Source organism: Trichosurus vulpecula, chromosome 7 (assembly GCF_011100635.1).
Source record: "Trichosurus vulpecula isolate mTriVul1 chromosome 7, mTriVul1.pri, whole genome shotgun sequence".
In the NCBI taxonomy this organism is placed as follows: Eukaryota; Metazoa; Chordata; class Mammalia; order Diprotodontia; family Phalangeridae; genus Trichosurus; species Trichosurus vulpecula.
The window spans coordinates 255,202,489-255,221,109 of NC_050579.1; the positions used below are offsets into that span (position 1 = coordinate 255,202,489).

An 18,621-nucleotide genomic window follows, 5' to 3' on the forward strand; every position below is an offset into this window, starting at 1 on the left:
TATAACTTTCAGGACTTGGTTAATGAGAAATGTGACTTCTTAAAAGATTATGTAAGATCCATAATAAGTGAAATACCTTTTTGTACTGTTATAAAATCTTAGTATTTAGTTTTTTAGACTAAAATATTTACATAAGTGATCTTAAGAGAATAGATTTGAGACACATCTATTTCTTTCTCAAACAGTAAACATGTATTATTAGCTAAGAAAACCTGTGACTAGACTTAAGACTAGTCATTATTATAAGAGAAAATGTTGATGGTGCACTCAATTTCTTTCCCTTGAGCCTAGCTAGTCCTGTCCTCAAGATCAGGCTTCATGTAATGAGAATTCAGGAAGTTACTAATATTTAGCTTTATAGTATGTGTGATGAGTCATGTCTAAGGGGAAATTAATTTTTTTCTAAGCAGCTCTTTTAGACTTGGAAAGTTTTAAACATTCCCCTTGTCTCCTGACAAAGGAGTATAAAAACAGCATGATACATACAGTTCAGGCTCAGATGTGAAGCATTCTCTTTATTCTTGCTTGCTAAATTTGTGGAATGGGAAGTGAAAGAGGGTGAGTGTGGGAGGGTAGAACATGATATGTTCCGTCATTGGAGTGTTGAAAATCATGTCCAGATATATTCAGGTAGAGAACAATTTCCCTCTTCCTTTCTACCAATCTGACACCCTGATTTTATTCAAAAATTTTCTAAGAAATTTATCTTGATCATCTCTTTCACTGCTTTTCATTAATAAAAACTGAAATTTTTTTTTTAATAAATTTCTTTATTTATTTTTAGTTTACCATGCACGGTTCTACATAGTTTTGAGTTCCAGTTTTTCTCCCCTCCCTCCCCCTTCCCTCCCCAAGACGGCATGAAGTCTCATATAACTGTCATGTATAACTTCGCATTGAATTAATTTATGCACTAGTCAAGTCGTGGAGAAGAATTTTGACCAATGGAATGAATCATGAGAAAGAAGAAACAGAACCAAAAAAAAAAAAACCCCAAAAACAAAAACAAAAGAGAAGCAGAAAAGGCGAGCATGTAGTGTGCCTCAGTCTGTATTCAAACTTCGCAGTTCTTTCTCTGGATGAAGATAGAATTCTCCATCGTGAGTCCCCTGGAGTTGTCCTTGCACCTTACGTTGCTGAGAAAAGCGCAGTTTGTCAGGGTTGGTCCTCACGGAATCCATATATCTGTGGCTGTGCACAACGTTCTCCTGGCTCTGCTCCGCTCACTCAGCATTGTGTCGTGTAGGTTTTTCCAGGTTGTTATGAAGTCTGCATCATCCCCATTTCTTATGGCACAATAGTATTCCATTACCTTCATGTACCACAGTTTGTTCAGCCATTCCCCAATTGATGGGCATCCCTTTGATTTCCAATTCTTGGCTACCACAAAGAGAGCCGCTATAAATATTCTTGTACATATGGGTCCTTTTCCCGCTTGCGTGATTTCTTTGGGATACAACCCTAGAAGTGGTATTGCTGGGTCAAAGGGTATGAACATTTCTATAGCCCTTTGGGCATAGTTCCAAACCGCCCTCCAAAATGGCTGGATCATCTCACAACTCCACCAGCAATGCAACAATGTTCCAATTTCCCCACATCCTTTCCAGTATTTATCATTCTCCTGAATTGTTATTTTAGCCAATCTGACAGGAGAGATGTGGTATCTAAGAGTTGTTTTGATTTGTATTTCTCTAATCAGCAGCGATCCAGAGCATTTTTCCATATGCCTGTAGATAGCTTTAATTTCTTCCTCTGAAAACTGCCTGTTCATATCCTTTGACCATTTCTCAATTGGGGAAAAAAACTGAAATTTTAAGATAAAAATTTTAAAATATAGCCGTTATTGTCTTCGATGGGATACAGGACAGGGATATCTTATATGTTCTGTGTATAACAAAAACAACTAGCTTATCACTTCTTTGAGCTCCTGTGACTGACTGAATAATCTTCTAGTGTCAAGTTGTTTGAGATTTTTTTACAGTGTTGAAAATGTGATTCCAGCTCCATCAGAAAGATAGATCTCAGTTATCATTTACCTGGCTACAAGGGCTTTGTTTTTCCCAGTCTCATTACCTGTGTTGTCTTGGACAAGTCACTTAAGCCCTTTGGGCTTCAGTTCTTCATTTGAAAATTGAGGGATCCTCTCATGTACCTTTTAGTTCTAAATCTGTGATCCTAAAAGAAAGATTTATAAAGGTGATGTGAATGAGGAGAATGATAATGTGTATTCCATTTGTTGTCTACATTTTTGCTGATTTTATTCTTGTGACCAGATTCCCAATTGGCTAGGTAAAACCTACATTATAGGCTCTTTTTCTTTAAAGATTCCATTGTATTTTTCTTATGGTGAAGGATTAAGGAAAGATCCAGTCTATGGCAGTGGATAACACTCCCTTTAAAGGTTGTAATTGCCATTTAAAAATTAGCCTGAGGAGTTGTGGAGTCACATGAGTCACTTTTTCCTAGAGCCAAGGAAGCTTTTCCTAAACAATTGCCAATTACTTCACCAAGGGTGTGAGAGGGCAGCTTTTTACAGATGGTTTATTTTGTATGCCAGTATTCTGGCTAAAGCGTGTCATGAGTTGTTTGAAGAATAACTTTTTGGGCTATAGAAGCTCCTTAGATGTAGCACATCATAAGATACATTAAATAGAGTGGCTGATTTATACATTTGAAGTTTTCTCATATTTCATCTCTTCCTTCCCTTTCCCCCAACTTTCCTCTCCGGGTTTCAGAAGCTCTCCACATCTTCACCGATCCTTTCTCTCCTTCTTTTTATTTCAGTTGGCTCTTCTCCTTGTGTCCTTCATTTCCTCTTTCCTATTCTGGGAGCTTTCGTCATGGATCATTCCTTATCTTTTTCTTGTTTTTGGTATTTCCCTAATCCTTTACCCCTCGTCTTTTGGTTCCTTAATTGCTTCCTGCAGAAATTTTCAGGTTTCCCATTACTATCCCTTCAAGATCCTAGAAAGAACCATTAACATGATCCTTCTCACTTCTCTATTCCATACCATATTGCTTCTGACCCAACCAATATACTTGAACTCTTTTGTCAAAGGTTACTTGAGAGCTAAATCCAAGGCCATTTTTTCAGTCCTTGTCTTCCTGAGTTTCTATGCTGCTTTTGACATTGACTGCCACTTTCTCCTAGATATTTTTTCTTTCCCTGACTTTAGTGACTCTGCTTTTCTGGTTCTTCTCTTTACTTCTCTGTCTGTTCCTTCTCATTGTCCTTTGTCAGTTCATTATCTGTTTCTATGTTTCTATGGCTGTTGTCCAAGGCTCTATCCTGAGCTGTCTTTTCTTTGCATATTTTCTCCCTCTGGCTCCTCTGGTTTCAGTGATCAAATCTACACTAATATCTCCCAAATATAACTAGTCACTTATTTCCAGCTCCTTGCTGGATATCACTGCCTACAACAATTCACAGGGAAAGAAAGGTTAAGAATCTCAAGGGTCATCATGAAGAAAGTAAAGAAATAGTAGCATAATGTTTTATAAAACCAAAGACCCCTTAGTTTTTGGAGGCAGGACTCACTACTTGACAAAAACTGCTTAGGAAAACTGGACAGCAGTTTGGCGGAAATGAGGCTTACGCTAACGCCTTGAACCATGTACTAAGAGAAACCACAATTGGTTATGTAACCTAGAGTATATATGAATTAGAGGAATAAGGAAGAAATTACCTTTTAGATCTATGGATTAGATCTATGGAAGTCTATGACCAAAGTGATAGAGAGGATGGTGCAAATAAAATGGACAATTTTGATTTCATAAAATTAGTAAGTTTTTGCATAAACAATTCTCATGTAGTAAAAATGAGAGAGGAACCAGGTTATTGTAAAAACTTCTCAGATAAAGGTCTCATTTCCAAGATATATAAAGAACTGACTCAAATTCATAAGACTAAGAACCATTCCCTAATGTTCAAAGGATTTTGTAGGCAGTTTCCTTCCTTCCTCCCTCTCTCTTTCCCTTCCTTCCTTCCTTCCTTTCTTTGCAATTTGGGTTATGTGACTTGCCCAGGGTTACACAGCTACTAAATGTCTGAGGCCATATTTGGTTCTCTATACACTGTGCCACCTAGCTGCCATAGGTAGTTTTCAAAGGAAGAAATCCATGCTATCAACAATCATAATTTAAAAATGCCCTAAATGGTGAATAATTAGAGAAATAAAATTAAAGAAACTTTGAAGTTCTGCCTCACATCTTCATACTAATAAAGATGACAAAAGAGAAAAATAACAAATATTGGAGGGGCTGTGGAAAATAAGTATATTAGTACACCTTTGGTGGAGTTATTCCAACCATTTTGAGAGCAAATTGTAACTATGCCCAGAAAGTTATGTTTTCACCTCTAGGATTATACTCTCAAAGACATCTAAGAAGAAAAGAATTTCATGTACAAAAATGTAGCAGCTCTTTTTGTGGTTGCCAAAAATTGTGAAATAAGGGGCTGTCCAACTGGGGAATGACTAAATAAATTGGAAGTATATGAACATAATGGAGTATTATCATGCAATTAGAAATAGTAAAATAAATAATTACAGAGAAAACTGGGAAGACCTCTGTGAACTTATTTAGAGTGAAGTAAGCAGAATTAGAACAATTTACACAGTTTTAATGCTATATAGAAAAACTATATTGAAAAAATTTAGAATTCTGATCAATACAATGATAAATAAGCCACGAGTCTAGAAAATGTAGATGAAATACATCATTCTTTTCACAGAAAAGTGGTGAACTTAAAATTAAGAAAGAGATAAATCTTTTTGGACATGGCTAACATGAAAATTTGTTTTGCCAGATTAGGTAGAAATGTACTGAGATATTCAAAAATAATTTTAATTTGTGTGGTAAGGTTAGTGGGAGAGGGACAGATTATTAAAAATACTTGTTTAAAAATAAAAGATACAAAGAGCAAGTCATGGTACATTGCCAAATAAAAAAGTAATGTTCTGGTGAAAAAAAAATAGAGAAAATATGTGATTACAAAAAAGTAAAAATATTCAGCAATAGCAAAAGACTAGGCTAGAATACATGGTGGGGACCTTGGTAGATATTGTTCCAACCACAGCAGTATCATCACTGATATAATGCTTTTGTTCAGAAAGTTGATTTATGTGTCTATGTAGATGGTTTGGAGAGGGAAAAGACAGAATGTGAAAAAATGAACTAGGAGGTCATTCAATAATAATATGGCTGGAATTGTTTTGCTGACATGGAGGCATATTTCTTTGGTTATAAATATCTTTCCTTTTGTTTTGCTTGCTTATGCTCAAGTTCTTTAACTGAGTCTTCTTCCTTCGTATTTCTCTGGTAATTTTAGGTCCAGTCCCCCACCTTGTAGTCCCTCATTGCTTACTTTCTCTCTTGTTCCCTTTGATTTCAATATTCCTTTGGGCTGGGCCTCAAAATTGTCCCAGTCTTCTTCCATGCTGGAGAATTCATGTTTTACCAGCCTTAGTCTCTGCCCCAAGTGACTTCTGGAGGAACAACTGCCCCTACGTAGATGCCATTCCCTTTTACCTCTTGCATGGTGTAGTACCACACAGTTCCTCAGTTCTCTGACTGAAGTCTTGTGGTAGTCTTATCAGAATGTGGTGGCCTTTTGTATATCAATTTTCTGCATTATTTTCACATCCCATTATTTTTCTGATTTTCAGGCTTTCTTTATAAATGTGTTGGGATTGCTAATTTGTTGTCTCATCTTTTAGTTGATCATCTCTGTTTCTACTTTGATCATATAAGTTTTCAAGTATAAAAATCTTTGTTTGAGGACTGCTTTAACAGTGTCCTGTAAATTTCAGTATGTTATTTCATCATTACTGATTCTTTTGTTTCCGTATTTATTTGTTGATCCACCAACTAATTATTTAGGATGTCATTTTCCATCTATGTTTTTTGCTCATATTTCTTTTGTTATGACTTGCAGTATGTTTTCTTATTTATCTTTCTGTTGGTTTTATCCAGTTTTCAGAAAAGAATATTAAAGTCATTATTATGTTTTATTATTAATGTCTTTTTTGCAAAAGTTTTCTTTTAAAGAATTGGCTACCATGTTGTTTGGTATATGTTGCAATTTTTTTCATTGTGTATTATACCTTTTAGCATAATCCTATTTTCCTGTTTGTCTTACCTTTTTCAATTTTTATTGTTGCCTAAGTTGCATGTTTATTTGCATATTTATATAATCACCTCTGAAAGTTTTGTGATGGGTTTTTAAATATTAATCCTTTGATAATTATGAAATGACTGTTCCTTCTCTTTTTATCAGTTATATTTTAAATGGTAAGGGAAAACCATTTGGGACCATGTTCTTTTTTGTTACTGATAAGTGCTTGGATTCAAATCACTTTTCTTCGTATTTCTGAGCCCCAGTTTTCTCATCTGTAAAATGGGGGTTGGACTAGATAGCCAGTAAGTTTCTTTAAAGCTCCAAATCTCTATCACTCTTATGACCTAGTTTAAAAAAAATTACCTCATAGTTTTGTGAAGGTAGTGTCACGTGTATTTTTTGTCTTATGTATTTATACTTATCCAGGTGTCATTTTTACTTGAAAGGGAAGGAAGAGTGATTAGCAGTGGGGCAATAGTTTTTACCTTCCCGGGTTTCTCTTTCAGATTCTTTTGTCTCACTGTTGCACTAGTTAATGCTGTTTACATTAGTTAGAACACATTGAAAAATAATACCCCCAAAGAAGAAAACTCATGGAATGGGAAGATGTTCATATTAAGAATTTATCTGGCTAATTTACATGGGACTCAATTAGACCATGGACTTATTCAGGTTAACTGTCTATGTAAATATTTATTTTTCTTACAGAAAATGAGCTTTTTAAAGTTTTCTTTTTAAGAAAATTGAATGAAGGGGGATAGGATAGGAAGGAGCAAAGTTTGGTTAGTCTTTCACAACATGAGTATTGTGGAAGGGTTTTACATGATGATACATATGTGGCCTATGTTGAATTGCTTGCCTTCTTAGGGAGGGTGGGTGGGGAGGGAAGAGGGGAGAGAATTTGGAACTCAATGTTTTAAAAATGGATGTTCAAAAAGAAAGTTTTTGCATGCAGCTAGGAAATAAGATATACAGGCAATGGGACTTAGAAATCCATCTTGCCCTACAAGAAAGTAAGGGAAAAGGAGATAGGGGGGAGTAGGGTGACAGAAGGGAGGGCTGACTGGGGAACAGGGTAACCAGAATATATGCCATCTTGGAGTGGGGGGGAGGGTAGAAATGGGGAGAAAATTTGTAAAAATCTTGTGAAAATCAATGCTGAAAACTAAAAATATTAAATAAAGATTTCCTTTTAAATCATTTGTTCTTGCTTGCCCCCCTGCCACATTTCCTAGTGTTATTTTCTTGAGAAGTTTTAGGGTCAGATTTTTGCAGTGGCTAAAAGTAGATTGTACTGTAATTTAAAGTTTAAAAACGTATTTTAATAATTTCAAAATCATTTGTGTTTTTCTCTGGTAGGCACAGGTATTTAAGCATGGAACACGGGAAAGCTGTTTACCCTATGGTAAGTACCATTTTCATAGTTGGGTGTTTTTGTAATTAAGATGGTTGGGTTGGGCTCTATTTATAAAATTGTAGAAATGAATGTTTTAAGTTAATTTTGACCACATCCCTCTCATTTTGAGAATGTATAGGTGTTTTGAAATTAAAATTGTTAATTAAATTTTAATTTAGTATACTACCAGCAAAACTTTTATTTTTTCCAATTCCTCTGGTAATTTTATAAAAACCACTAACTAATAGCATAGGAACTTCAGTCATTGTTCACACTCAAATTACTTTGCTTCTTTTAAAAAAAAAATTAAAGTGTTTTCCATGAACAAAAATCAGTATTTTCTTACTTCTCTTAGCCCGTACAACTGGAAAAAAAGAAAAGAAAAACAAAACTCCTCTTATACCAAACATACATAATTTAACAAAACAAATTCCTTCATTGCCCATATCCAAAAGACATGTATCACATTCTTCACTTTGAGCCCATTACTCTCTGTCAAAAGGTAGATAATTGTCTTGTTTGTTAATGAAGCATGGAGAATTGTGTAAGGCCTAAATCTTAGGTTTCATTCCTTTCCTGGTTGTACTCCTCACTCTTTGAACTTCATCTTCTAAGTGTAACTCTGCCTTGGACTTCACACATTGGAAGTACCCTCTACTCCTTTGTTCTCTGTCTCTTGGCTGGTTCCTGCCAGAACTTCATTTTAAGGAAGAAGTTCAGGCCAGACATATCTCAGTTCTTTGGGCTGTGCTCCTGACTCTCGCCTTCTAGGTACCTTCCATCTCCTTCTCCCTGACCCCCCTTTTTTGCCCTTTTTTAGTGTTATCTTCAGCCACTAGAATGTAAGCTCCTTGAGGGCAGGAATTGTCTTTCAGTTTGTGTTTGTCTTCTCAGTGTTTAGCACAGTGCTTGGCACATAGCAGAGCTTAATAAATGCTTCGTGGACTTAGAGCATGGAAAGTTTCCAAAGACCTTGTATCTTTAGATTTTGTATACCCTGATGGAGTTTGGGGAAAGGGTTGCGGTATAATGAGAGAAATGAGAGCATTGGACCTCACTCTAGTTTTGGACACATTTTAGCTTTCTATCCTGCCCTCTTGACTTTTAAATGGTTAAAATCATGTTCTTAGTATTAAGTTGTTGGAAACTTAAGGGAAAGGTAGAGCTGTACTTTACTCGCATTTGCCACACACACTCAAGGGAAACATTAGGAAGTAAGATTCCTTAGGGCCCAATTAATTGTCTGTATTACTGTTTTCACTTTGCACAGCCAGACTGTTAAATACATTTCTTTGCCTTTTGTCTGAAAAGTCTATTTTTCTTCTACCTATACCTATTTTATCAGAAGAAAAATTTGATTTATTAATAGTGTAAGATATCTGACTGTGTTCTGTCTCTGTTAATCACTGAAGGATTGAAATTACCATAGAATATTAAATTGTAAAGACCAAAATTGTATAAATAAAACTATTTAAAAATAGCTAGCCCTCAGATGTTATATTCTCTTTGAGAGCAGGTCTTACATTGGTGATTAATAAATGTTTTGTTTGAATTGAATCTATCTGTTGCATGTAAACATGTTCATATTTTAAAATTATCAGACTGTAACTTTGTAGTTTTGTAACTTTGGTTTGTATACCAGCCCCCACCCCCACCCCCCTGCCTTCTCTCTCTCCCTCTCTCTGTCCCTCCCTCCCTCCTCCCCCTCCCCTCCTTCGATGCAGATCAGCATCTCACAATCTTAATTGTTTGGGGACCCTGAGAGAAATGACTTAACTACGGTCACTTAGTATGTGTCAAACATAGGACTTAAACACATACAGTTATCTCTGTGTATGTTATAACCTTATTAATAGACTATTTGCTTTATTAGGGGAGTAACCATAACTAGTTTTAACTTTGTGTCTTCCCCCAGCCTTCCTAAGTAAGGGCTTATACAGTATTCCTGCTATGGTCTTATAAGTGAGGAATATTACTACTTTCATTTCCATTTGTCAACAGTGTGATAGATACTGGGGATGCAAATAAAAAATGAAATAGCTCCTATTCTTAGGGAGTTTACATTACATTGGTGAAATGAACACTGCTTCTTTTAATGCATTCTGCCCTCAGCAGTGTGTTAGGTCTGTGGAAAAAGATTATAGAACAGTACAAAGACACATTTTCTTTCCTTCTGTACCTGTTATTACATCATTGTAGAGTAGGGGTTAGGAAACTTTAGTTTAAAAGTAACCTGGGATACAGAGAAGTTAAATGACTTTCCCAGGGCTACATAGTTAGTATCTGCCATATTGGGTTTGAACTTCTGTCATCCAGACTCTGAAGATGGCTCTCTAATAGTTATGCCATACTTCCTCTCCATAATGTCCTGTAAAATATTAAGTGAACAATAATTAAATGCCATAATTCAGACCACATTTTCTATGGACAGTCAAGAAGGTGAAAAATTGGTATTACGTTATCAGGGAAAAGTTTTATGGAGGGTGTGAGTCTTAAAGAATCTATACTATACTATAGATTCTATAGGAGTTAGAGAGATAGAAAGAAAGAAGGGGAGAGCATTCCAGACAGAGTGAACAGTATGACCAGAGCTATTGTGGTGAGAATAGGTATAATATATAGTTCATATTAAGTAATGATAAAAAATAAAGTTGTGTGGGCCATGTTTCACTGGAATTCAGTTCAGTGATTCATTTAAACTGATATATTAAGCAACTGTAAGGTAGTGCTTTGTGAAACATGCATAGGGAAACAAATTTAAACTTAACATTATTTGACAGGTGCGAAAAACCTCCAAACAACCCAAACCAAAAAACCTTTAAAGGCTATATATAGATTTATCATATTCTAAGTAAAATTACTAGGAAATTCACATAACCAGTGATTTCTGCCAAATGTTTACTGCTACATGCTCTGTTTTGCAGCTTCCTCTGTGCTTGAGTGCCTTGATAACTGCAAGCTGTCAGAGAGTAACCATACTCTCCTCCGAAAACTTGGTGTGAAACTCGTTCAGCGACTTGGATTGACTTTTCTCAAGCCCAAGTTGGCAAAGTGGAGGTTAGTTGACAAGGTTATGGCCTTTTTCTTTTCCCAGTTTCATTTGTTTGACCACAAAAAGCCAAATATATTACATAAAGCAATGGTAGAATGTCGTGAATAATAAAATATATTTCAAAGATTAATCAGTTAATTTTTCACATAAAGATGAATGCTTTCCCATAAGCATTTTAATAAACAGTATCTACTCCAGAACCAGGAGAACATTGTACACAACCACAGACACATTGATTCTGTGATGACTAACTTTGATAGACTTGGTTCTTCTCAGCAATACAAGGTTCAAAGACAGCTCCAAAGGACCATGATGGAAAGAGCTATCTACATCCAGAGAAAGAACTGTGGAGTCTGAATGCAGAATGAGGCAAACTCTCTGCTTCCTCTTTTTTTTTCTGTCTCTTCCTTTTTGGTTTTGTTCCTTCTTTCTCATGATTCATTCCATTAATCATGTTCTTCTTTATGACTTGACTGTTGTGTAAATATGTTTGATGCTAAGGTATATGAAAAATATATATCGGATTCCATGCCATCTTGGGGGGAGGAGGGAGGAGAGGGAAGGGAAGAAAATTTGGAACTCAAAAACTTGTGGAACTGAGTGTTGTAAACTAAAAATAAAAAAAAATCTATTAAAAAAATAAATAGTGTCTACTCTCTGAAAATCATTATGTTATGACATTTGGTATATAGAAAACAAAAAATAGTCCTGTTCTCAAGAAACTCATATTTTATTGAGAAAACTAAAATAAGTAAATAGTAGCTAACTCAGAGGCGAGGAAAATACTAACAAGTGTTTGGATTAGGGTAGGCTTTGAGCTCAGTCTAGAAGGAAGCTATGGATTCTGAGAAACATAGGTAAAAGAGTGCCTTTCAATCATGAAGGACAGCTTGTGTGATGGGGTGATGACTGGAGATAGCATGTTGAGTCTGGGGAGCAATTGGCAGATCAATTAGGCTGGAATTCAGAGTGTACGAAAGGAAGTGCTATGAAGTAAATTTGGAAATATGGATGAGGGAACAGTGATTGATTTAAATGGCAGGCTATAGATTGTTTATCCTAGAAGTAGCAGGGAGCCCCTAAATATTTTTGAGAAAGGCAATGAGATTGTCATATTTTGGTCTCCATGTGGAGGAGGATGGAAATAGGGAATACAATTAAAAGCTAAGGCAGTAATCTAGGTAGGAACTGATGAAGATTTGAAGCAAGATGATGCCTCTGTATTGAGAGCATGATATAATAGCAAGCAGGGTGGGACTTCTTTTGCTGTTTTTTGTTTTGGAGTGCATCTCAGTGCTAAGGCAATCAAGTGCCTTTTAGTCTTGTTTGTGTTTCAGTCAAGAGCTTTTGACTGAATTGGGAATCTTTGATGACCTGCTTAAGTCATGGGAAGGTTTAGGTGACATGGGTTTGAATTGCATGGTTGGGACACCCTCTGACCCTGAAGAAGTGTATATATACTCTGAAGTTAGCATTTTGCTTGGGGCACACTCATTGGAAGAGTGTTGGTGTGGAGACTCTGAGTAGCCATTAAGGACCCCCACGGCTTTGAAAACCCAGATGTTGATGCTTCTCTGATAACTGTGTATGTATGTTTGGTCAGATAGCTAGAAGCCTGTCTGTTGATTTGTGTTATTTGCTCTGTTTGTAATTTCTGTTTGTATTTGCTCTGAAGTTCAGGGTGCTGACTTTTCCCCCTGAACTAAGTGAATGATATATGTATATTTAATTAAAGTGAGATTGTAAACTCCTTAATGTTGCTTTCCTTAGAGAAGCAGACCAAAGAACCTGTGCTAGCAGCCCTCCTGTGTGCTGGTGTTGTTGGCCTTATAAAGCCACAGTAACTTCAAGTAACATTGTTGTTACACGTCGGATACAAAAGGAATGTTATGAAGGTTGAATCAGCAGTATTTAGCAACTATTTAGTATAACTGAACTGCCCAGTTAAGGTCGAGGCCAGAGTAGAGATGATGGACTGAAAGAACAGGAGGAGATAGAGAAATTTGCGATTACAATGAAGGTAAAAAATACAGGTTTTTGAGGAATGAGGCAGAGGTAGAGATGGAAGCACAGTTATATAAGAAGGAAATTTTAGAATTCATGGTCATGGAAGCTTCCATGGAAGCAGGGATCTCATAGTCTGTGTAGGATGGTTGAGGTAGCATGAAGATAAAGATCACAGGACATGAAGTGGGAGACTACATGTGAACATAGAAATTCCTGAGTTATGAGGCAAGAGATTGGGTTGGAGAGGAACACTGTGAGCCAGGTTCTCAGTTTCTTGAGAAAGCATGAGGGAACATAGGCTAGAATCTTGTTAAGGGTTGTAATGAAGATCTGGCTGTGGTGATATAGATAGTGTGAACCTCAGAGAAGATGGTAAAGGATGGCAAAAGTATGATCTAAAAGTAGGAGTGAAGAGCATTCTTCCTGATCTATTATATTTATGTTCATGAAAGATGGAACACCTTGCACTTGAGAAAAGGGTTTCTATGGGTGAACAGTTCAGGAAAAATGAAAGGAAGAGCTCTGATAATATCAGAAAAAATAAAATTGCTTATATTTTGATGGACAGGAAATGACTCATTACTGATAAGGGAGTCATTCCTGAACCACTTGTCTGTCTGTATTCTGGTAATCACTTTCTTAGAGTAAAGATAGAAATCAGAGCTAGAAAAAAGAATAACAGAGAGAAAAAGAACAATGTGCGCAACCAAAAGAGTGCAGTCATATACATATAATTTTGTTTATAAAATCTTATACAGTAGCTGTAGAAATTAATACTAGTTTAAAGAAGCTTGGCAAGAGACCCACCTTTGTGTAGTTTTTTCTAGGAAATTTACAGAAAAAGTGAAAGAATAAGAAACAGAAGAAAACAAAAACAATCTGCAAGGATTTTATAATAGACTTTTTTCGTCATCAAGGACCATAGAATCACCACACTGGACTCCTAACATCATGGAGCTTAGTGCTTGGTGTGTTCATACAGGTCACAGTAATAACATTGAAAAGAACAAAGATGACAAAAGGTGTTGGACCAATATCTAAATATTTATAGAGGAGATCTCTGCTAGAGTTGATAAACTTTTGAGAGCATTGAGGGATTGATTCACAAGGTATCTGAAAGAAAGGAAGATATCAACAGTGTGGAGGCAATCATAGACCTTACCAAAAACACCCAGCAAAACATGAACAACTGCTGACCTAAAAAAATTTTTTATGAGAATTTTCTACACACACATATCAAGGGCATTCTTGATAATGATATTTGTAGATAACAGGTAGTGATGTTCCTCAGTGGATCACAATTTGACTGTCAGTGTTGTCTAAAATATGTAGAGAATACCAGATTCCTCTGAACTTAATCTTTTTGTTTCTTTTTTCCATTAGAAAAATTTTATGTTGTTTCTTTTTACTCAATTGAAAAAACCAAACCAAACCAAAAACCTTTTTAACATAGATAGTCAAGCAAAACAAATTCTCACATTGGCCATGTCCAAAAATATATATCTCATTTTGTATCTTGAATCTACTACTTCTTTGTCAAGAATTAGGTATTAATTAATTAGGTATGTTAGGTAACCTGGAGTCATTGTTGGCCATTGCATTAATCAGAGATCTCAAGTCCATGAAAATAGTTTCTTTTTACATTTTTGTTGTTTAAATTATTCTTTTGACTCTCTTCACTTTGCTTTGTATAGTTCATACAAATATCCTAAGGTTTCCCAGAAACCATCCCTGTTCTGATGTATTACAACACAGTGTAATTCTGTTAAATTCACATGCCATAATTTGTTCAGCCATGCACTGACTGATGGATGCTTTCTTGATTCTCAGTTCTTTGCCACTGCAAAAAAAAATTGCTATAAATATTTTTGTTCATAGAAGTCCTTCCCTCTTTCTTTGGGGTATAACACTATAATAGTAGTATTGCTGTGCCAAAGGGTAGTGAGTTTTGAAATCATTTGGCAAAATGGCTGTACCAGTTAGTTCCCAACTCTACCAGGGGATTCATGTTTCTATTTTCCTACTGCCTCTCCAGCATTGTTTTTTGTCATGCCAGAATAGTTGATAGGTGTGAAGTAGAATCTCAGAATTACTTTAATTTGCATTTCTTTAATTAATAGTGATTTAGAGCATGTTTTCTGGCTGTTGATAGCTTATTTTTCTTCCTTTGAAAACTTCTGGCTTATCTCTTTACCATTTATTAGCTAGGGAATGGCTGTTACTCAGAAATTTTAATCGTGTTCCTTATATGTCTTAAAAATGAGTCTTTTGCCAGGGAAACTTGATACATATTTTTCCCTAGTTAACATGTTGTTTCCCTTCTAATTTTAGCAACATTGGTTTTGTTATTGAAAAAAAAACTTTTACATTGCATTTAGTATAAATGTTTTATTTTGTCTACTGTGATCCTCCTTATCTCTTGTTTGGTCAAGAACTCTTCCCTTAGCTATAGATCTGAAAACAAATTTCTTCCTAGCTCTTCTAATTTGTTTAGGATATCATATCCTTTATATCTACGTTATGTATCCATTTTTAACTTATTTTGATAAGTAGTTTGAGGGATTGGTATATTCCTAATTTCTACAGGATTGTTTTACAGTTTTTTTCAGTAGTTTTTATCAGCAGTCCTTACTCAGTAGCTAGGTTTGTTGGATTTATTGAACAGTTGGTTTCTATGTTCATTTGATTGTCTGTCTTGTGTAGGTAATCTTTTCCTCTGATCAGTCTATTTTTGAGTCAGTACTAAATTGTTTTTGTTATTTCTTTGTAGTATAGCCTGAGATGTGGTACTATTTGACTCTCTTCCTTCCCCCTTTTTTATTTTTCTTGAAATTCTTGACCTTTTGTGTTCCTCCAGATGAACTTTTGTTATTACCATTTTTCTAGGTCTACTAAAATTTTGATTGGCCTGTCACTGAATAAGTAATTGATTTAGGTAATATTATCTTTTTTATGATATTGGCTAGGCAAGACAATTTGTTTTCTTCTTTAAACCAGTATTAAGGAAGTGTTTACTTCCTTAGAGTTTTTCTGTGTATCTTGGTAGACTCCTAAGTATTTATATATTCTATTTCACCTGCAAAATGCAGGTAAATTCCTTTCCCCTTTGCTTATGCTTATTTTTTCAATCACTTTTTCTTGTATTATTGATGTAGCTAGCATTTTTTAGCTCTATATCAAGTAGTTTTGATGGTAATGGGCATCCTTGCTTTACCCTTTATCTTAATGGAAAGGGCTTTGTCCCCATTTCATATAATGTTGGCTCTTGATTTTAGATAAATATTACTTATCCTATTAATAAAAGGGCCATTTATTCTTACACTTAATAGTGTTAAAGGCTTTTCTGGATTTATATATAATCGTATGTAATATAATATTGATATAACCATATAATTTTTATTTTGTTAATATGGCACATTATTCTTATAGTTTTCCTAATTTTGAACCAACCCTACTGTATCTGACCTGGCTGTAGTGTATGAATTTTTGATAAGTTTCTGTAGCCTCTTTGCTAATATTTTAAGTTTTTGCATTGATTTTCATTAGGGATGTTAATCTATAGGTTTCCTTATCTCTTTTGACTCCCTTATTTAGGTATCAAGACCTTATTTATATCAAAGAAAGAATTTGGTCAGATTCTTTTTCTTTTCTTTTTTTTTTTTCTTTTGCAACTGGTTTATGTAATTTTGGAATTCAATTTTTTCCCCCAGATGTTTGATAGAATTCACTTGAGGATCCATTGGATCCTAGATTTTTTTTTTTTCTTTTCAAGTTGATTCATTGCTTGTGTAGTTTCTTTTTTTGAGATAGGTTAAGTTCTCTATTTCTTGTTCTGTTAATTTGGGCATGCATATTCTTTTTTATTATTAAAAAAAAGCATTTGCTTCAATAGATAAAAAATGCTTCTTTGAAGTTTTTCTTCCAGCAAGGTATACTATCCCAGTTACTCAGAGAGAATTTAAAAAAAATAAATATCAGGGCATATAATTTAAGTATTTTTATACTCATAGAAGGTGTTGTCCACCAGAGAGGAGGAAATCTCTGGTCATTTCATCAAGAATGTTTGAAAGTTGGGGCAGCTAGGTGGCACAGTAGTAGAGCACTGGCCCTGAAGTCAGGAAGACCTGAGTTCAAATTCAGCCTCAGATACTTGACACTTACTAGCTGTGTGACCTTGGGCAATTCACTTAACTCCAATTGCCTTCTTTTCTCCCCTCAAAAAAAAAAACAAACCAAAAAACAATGCTTGGAAGTCCTCTATTTTATTGAAAATCTCTATTTTGTCCTGGAGTATTATACTCAGTTTTGCTGGGTAGGTGATTCTTGGTTTTAATCCTAGCTCCTTTGAACCCTGGAATATGATATTCCAAGCCCTTCGATCCCTTAAGGTAGAAGCTGCTAGATCTTGTGTTATCCTGATTGTGTTTCCATAATACTTGAATTGTTTCTTTCTAGCTCCTTGAAATATTTTCTCCTTGACCTGGAAGTCTGGAATTTGGCTATAATATTCCTAGGAATTTTCTTTTTGGGATCTTTTTCAAGAGGCAATTGGTGGATTCTTTCCATTTCTATTTTTCCCTCTGGTTCTAGAATATCAGGGCAGCTTTCCTTGATCATTTCTTGAAAGATGATGTCTAGGCTCTTTTTTTGATCATGACTTTCAGGTAGTTCAATAATTTTAAGTTATCTCTCCTGGATCTATTCTCCAGCTCAGTGGTTTTTCCAATGAGATATTTCACATTTTCTTCCATTTTTTCATTCTTTTGGTTCTGTTTTATAATTTCTTGATTTCTCATAAAGTCACTAGCTTCCAGTTGCTCCATTCTAATTTTTTTTCTATTTCTTTAATTTTTTTTAGTTTTCAACATTGATTTCCACAATATTTTGAGTTACAAATTTTCTCCCCATTTCTACTCCCCCCCCCACCCCAATATGGCATATATATTCTGATTTCCCTTTTCCCCAGTCTGCCTTCCCTTCTGTCACCCCACTCCTCTCCCCCTGATCCGCTGTCCCCCTTTATTCAATTTTATCCCCTTGACCCTGTCCCTTTTCAAAAGTGTTTGCTTTTGATTACCTCCTCCCCTGCTCTGCTCTCCCTTCTATCATCCCCTCTCATCCCCTTCCTCCCTACTTTCCTGTGTGGTAAGATACCCAATTGAGTGTGTATGTTATTCCCTCCTTAAGCCAAATCTGATGAGAGCAAGATTCTTTCATTCCCTTTCACCTGCCCCCTCTTCCCTTCCAATAAAACTGCTTTTTCCAGCCACTCTTATGTGAGATAATTTATCCCATTCTATCTCTCCCTTTCTCCTTCTCCCAATATTTCTCTCTCACCCCTTAATTGTATTTATTTATTTATTTTTAGATATCATCCCTTCATATTCAACTCACTCTGTGCCATTTGTCTATATCTATGTCTACATATATGTACATATACATATACATATATATATGTATATATGTATATATAAAATGTGTATTCCTGTAACTGCCCTTATACTTAGAAAGAATTCATGAGTTACAAACATCATCTTTCCATGTAGGAATGTAACTAAAACAGTTCAACTTTTGTAAGTCCCTTACTGAACAATTATTTAAGTTAGAGTTTGTACTCTTTTTCTATTTGGCCAGTCTACTTTTTACGGAGTTGTTTTCTTCAGTGGAGTTTCCCTCCATTTGGCCAATTATATTTTTTAAGTAATTTTTTTCTTCAGTCAATTTTTGTCCTTCTTTTTCCAAGGTGTTGACTCTCTTTTGTATACCTGTCATTTCTTTTCCAATTTTTCTTCCACATCTCCTATTTGACTTTTAAAATCCTTCTTGAGCTCTTCCAAGAAGGCTTTTTGGGCTTGAGACCAATTCATATTCCCCTTTTAGCTTTCAGATGTAAGTATATTGACCATGTTGTCCTCTTCTGAGTTTGTGTTTTTAACTTTCCTGTCTCCATAGAAACTTCCTATTGTCATTGTTCATTTTTGCTTTTTGCTCATCCTGGATTTCAGAGTTGAGCTTTACTTCTGTGTCCCAAGCTTCTTGTACTGGGTG

General features: G+C 35.3%; 1 protein-coding gene across 1 annotated transcript in view; it reads left to right on the top strand.

Moving 5' to 3' along the window:
* TBCD (tubulin folding cofactor D) overlaps positions 1 to 18,621 on the top strand; it is a 497,899-nt gene that overhangs the window by 76,686 nt on the left and 402,592 nt on the right. The window contains exons 9-10 of the mRNA XM_036767571.1: positions 7,478 to 7,523; positions 10,439 to 10,571. Of these exons, the coding sequence (XP_036623466.1) occupies positions 7,478 to 7,523; positions 10,439 to 10,571 (179 nt within the window). The remainder of the gene's footprint in view (positions 1 to 7,477; positions 7,524 to 10,438; positions 10,572 to 18,621) is intronic.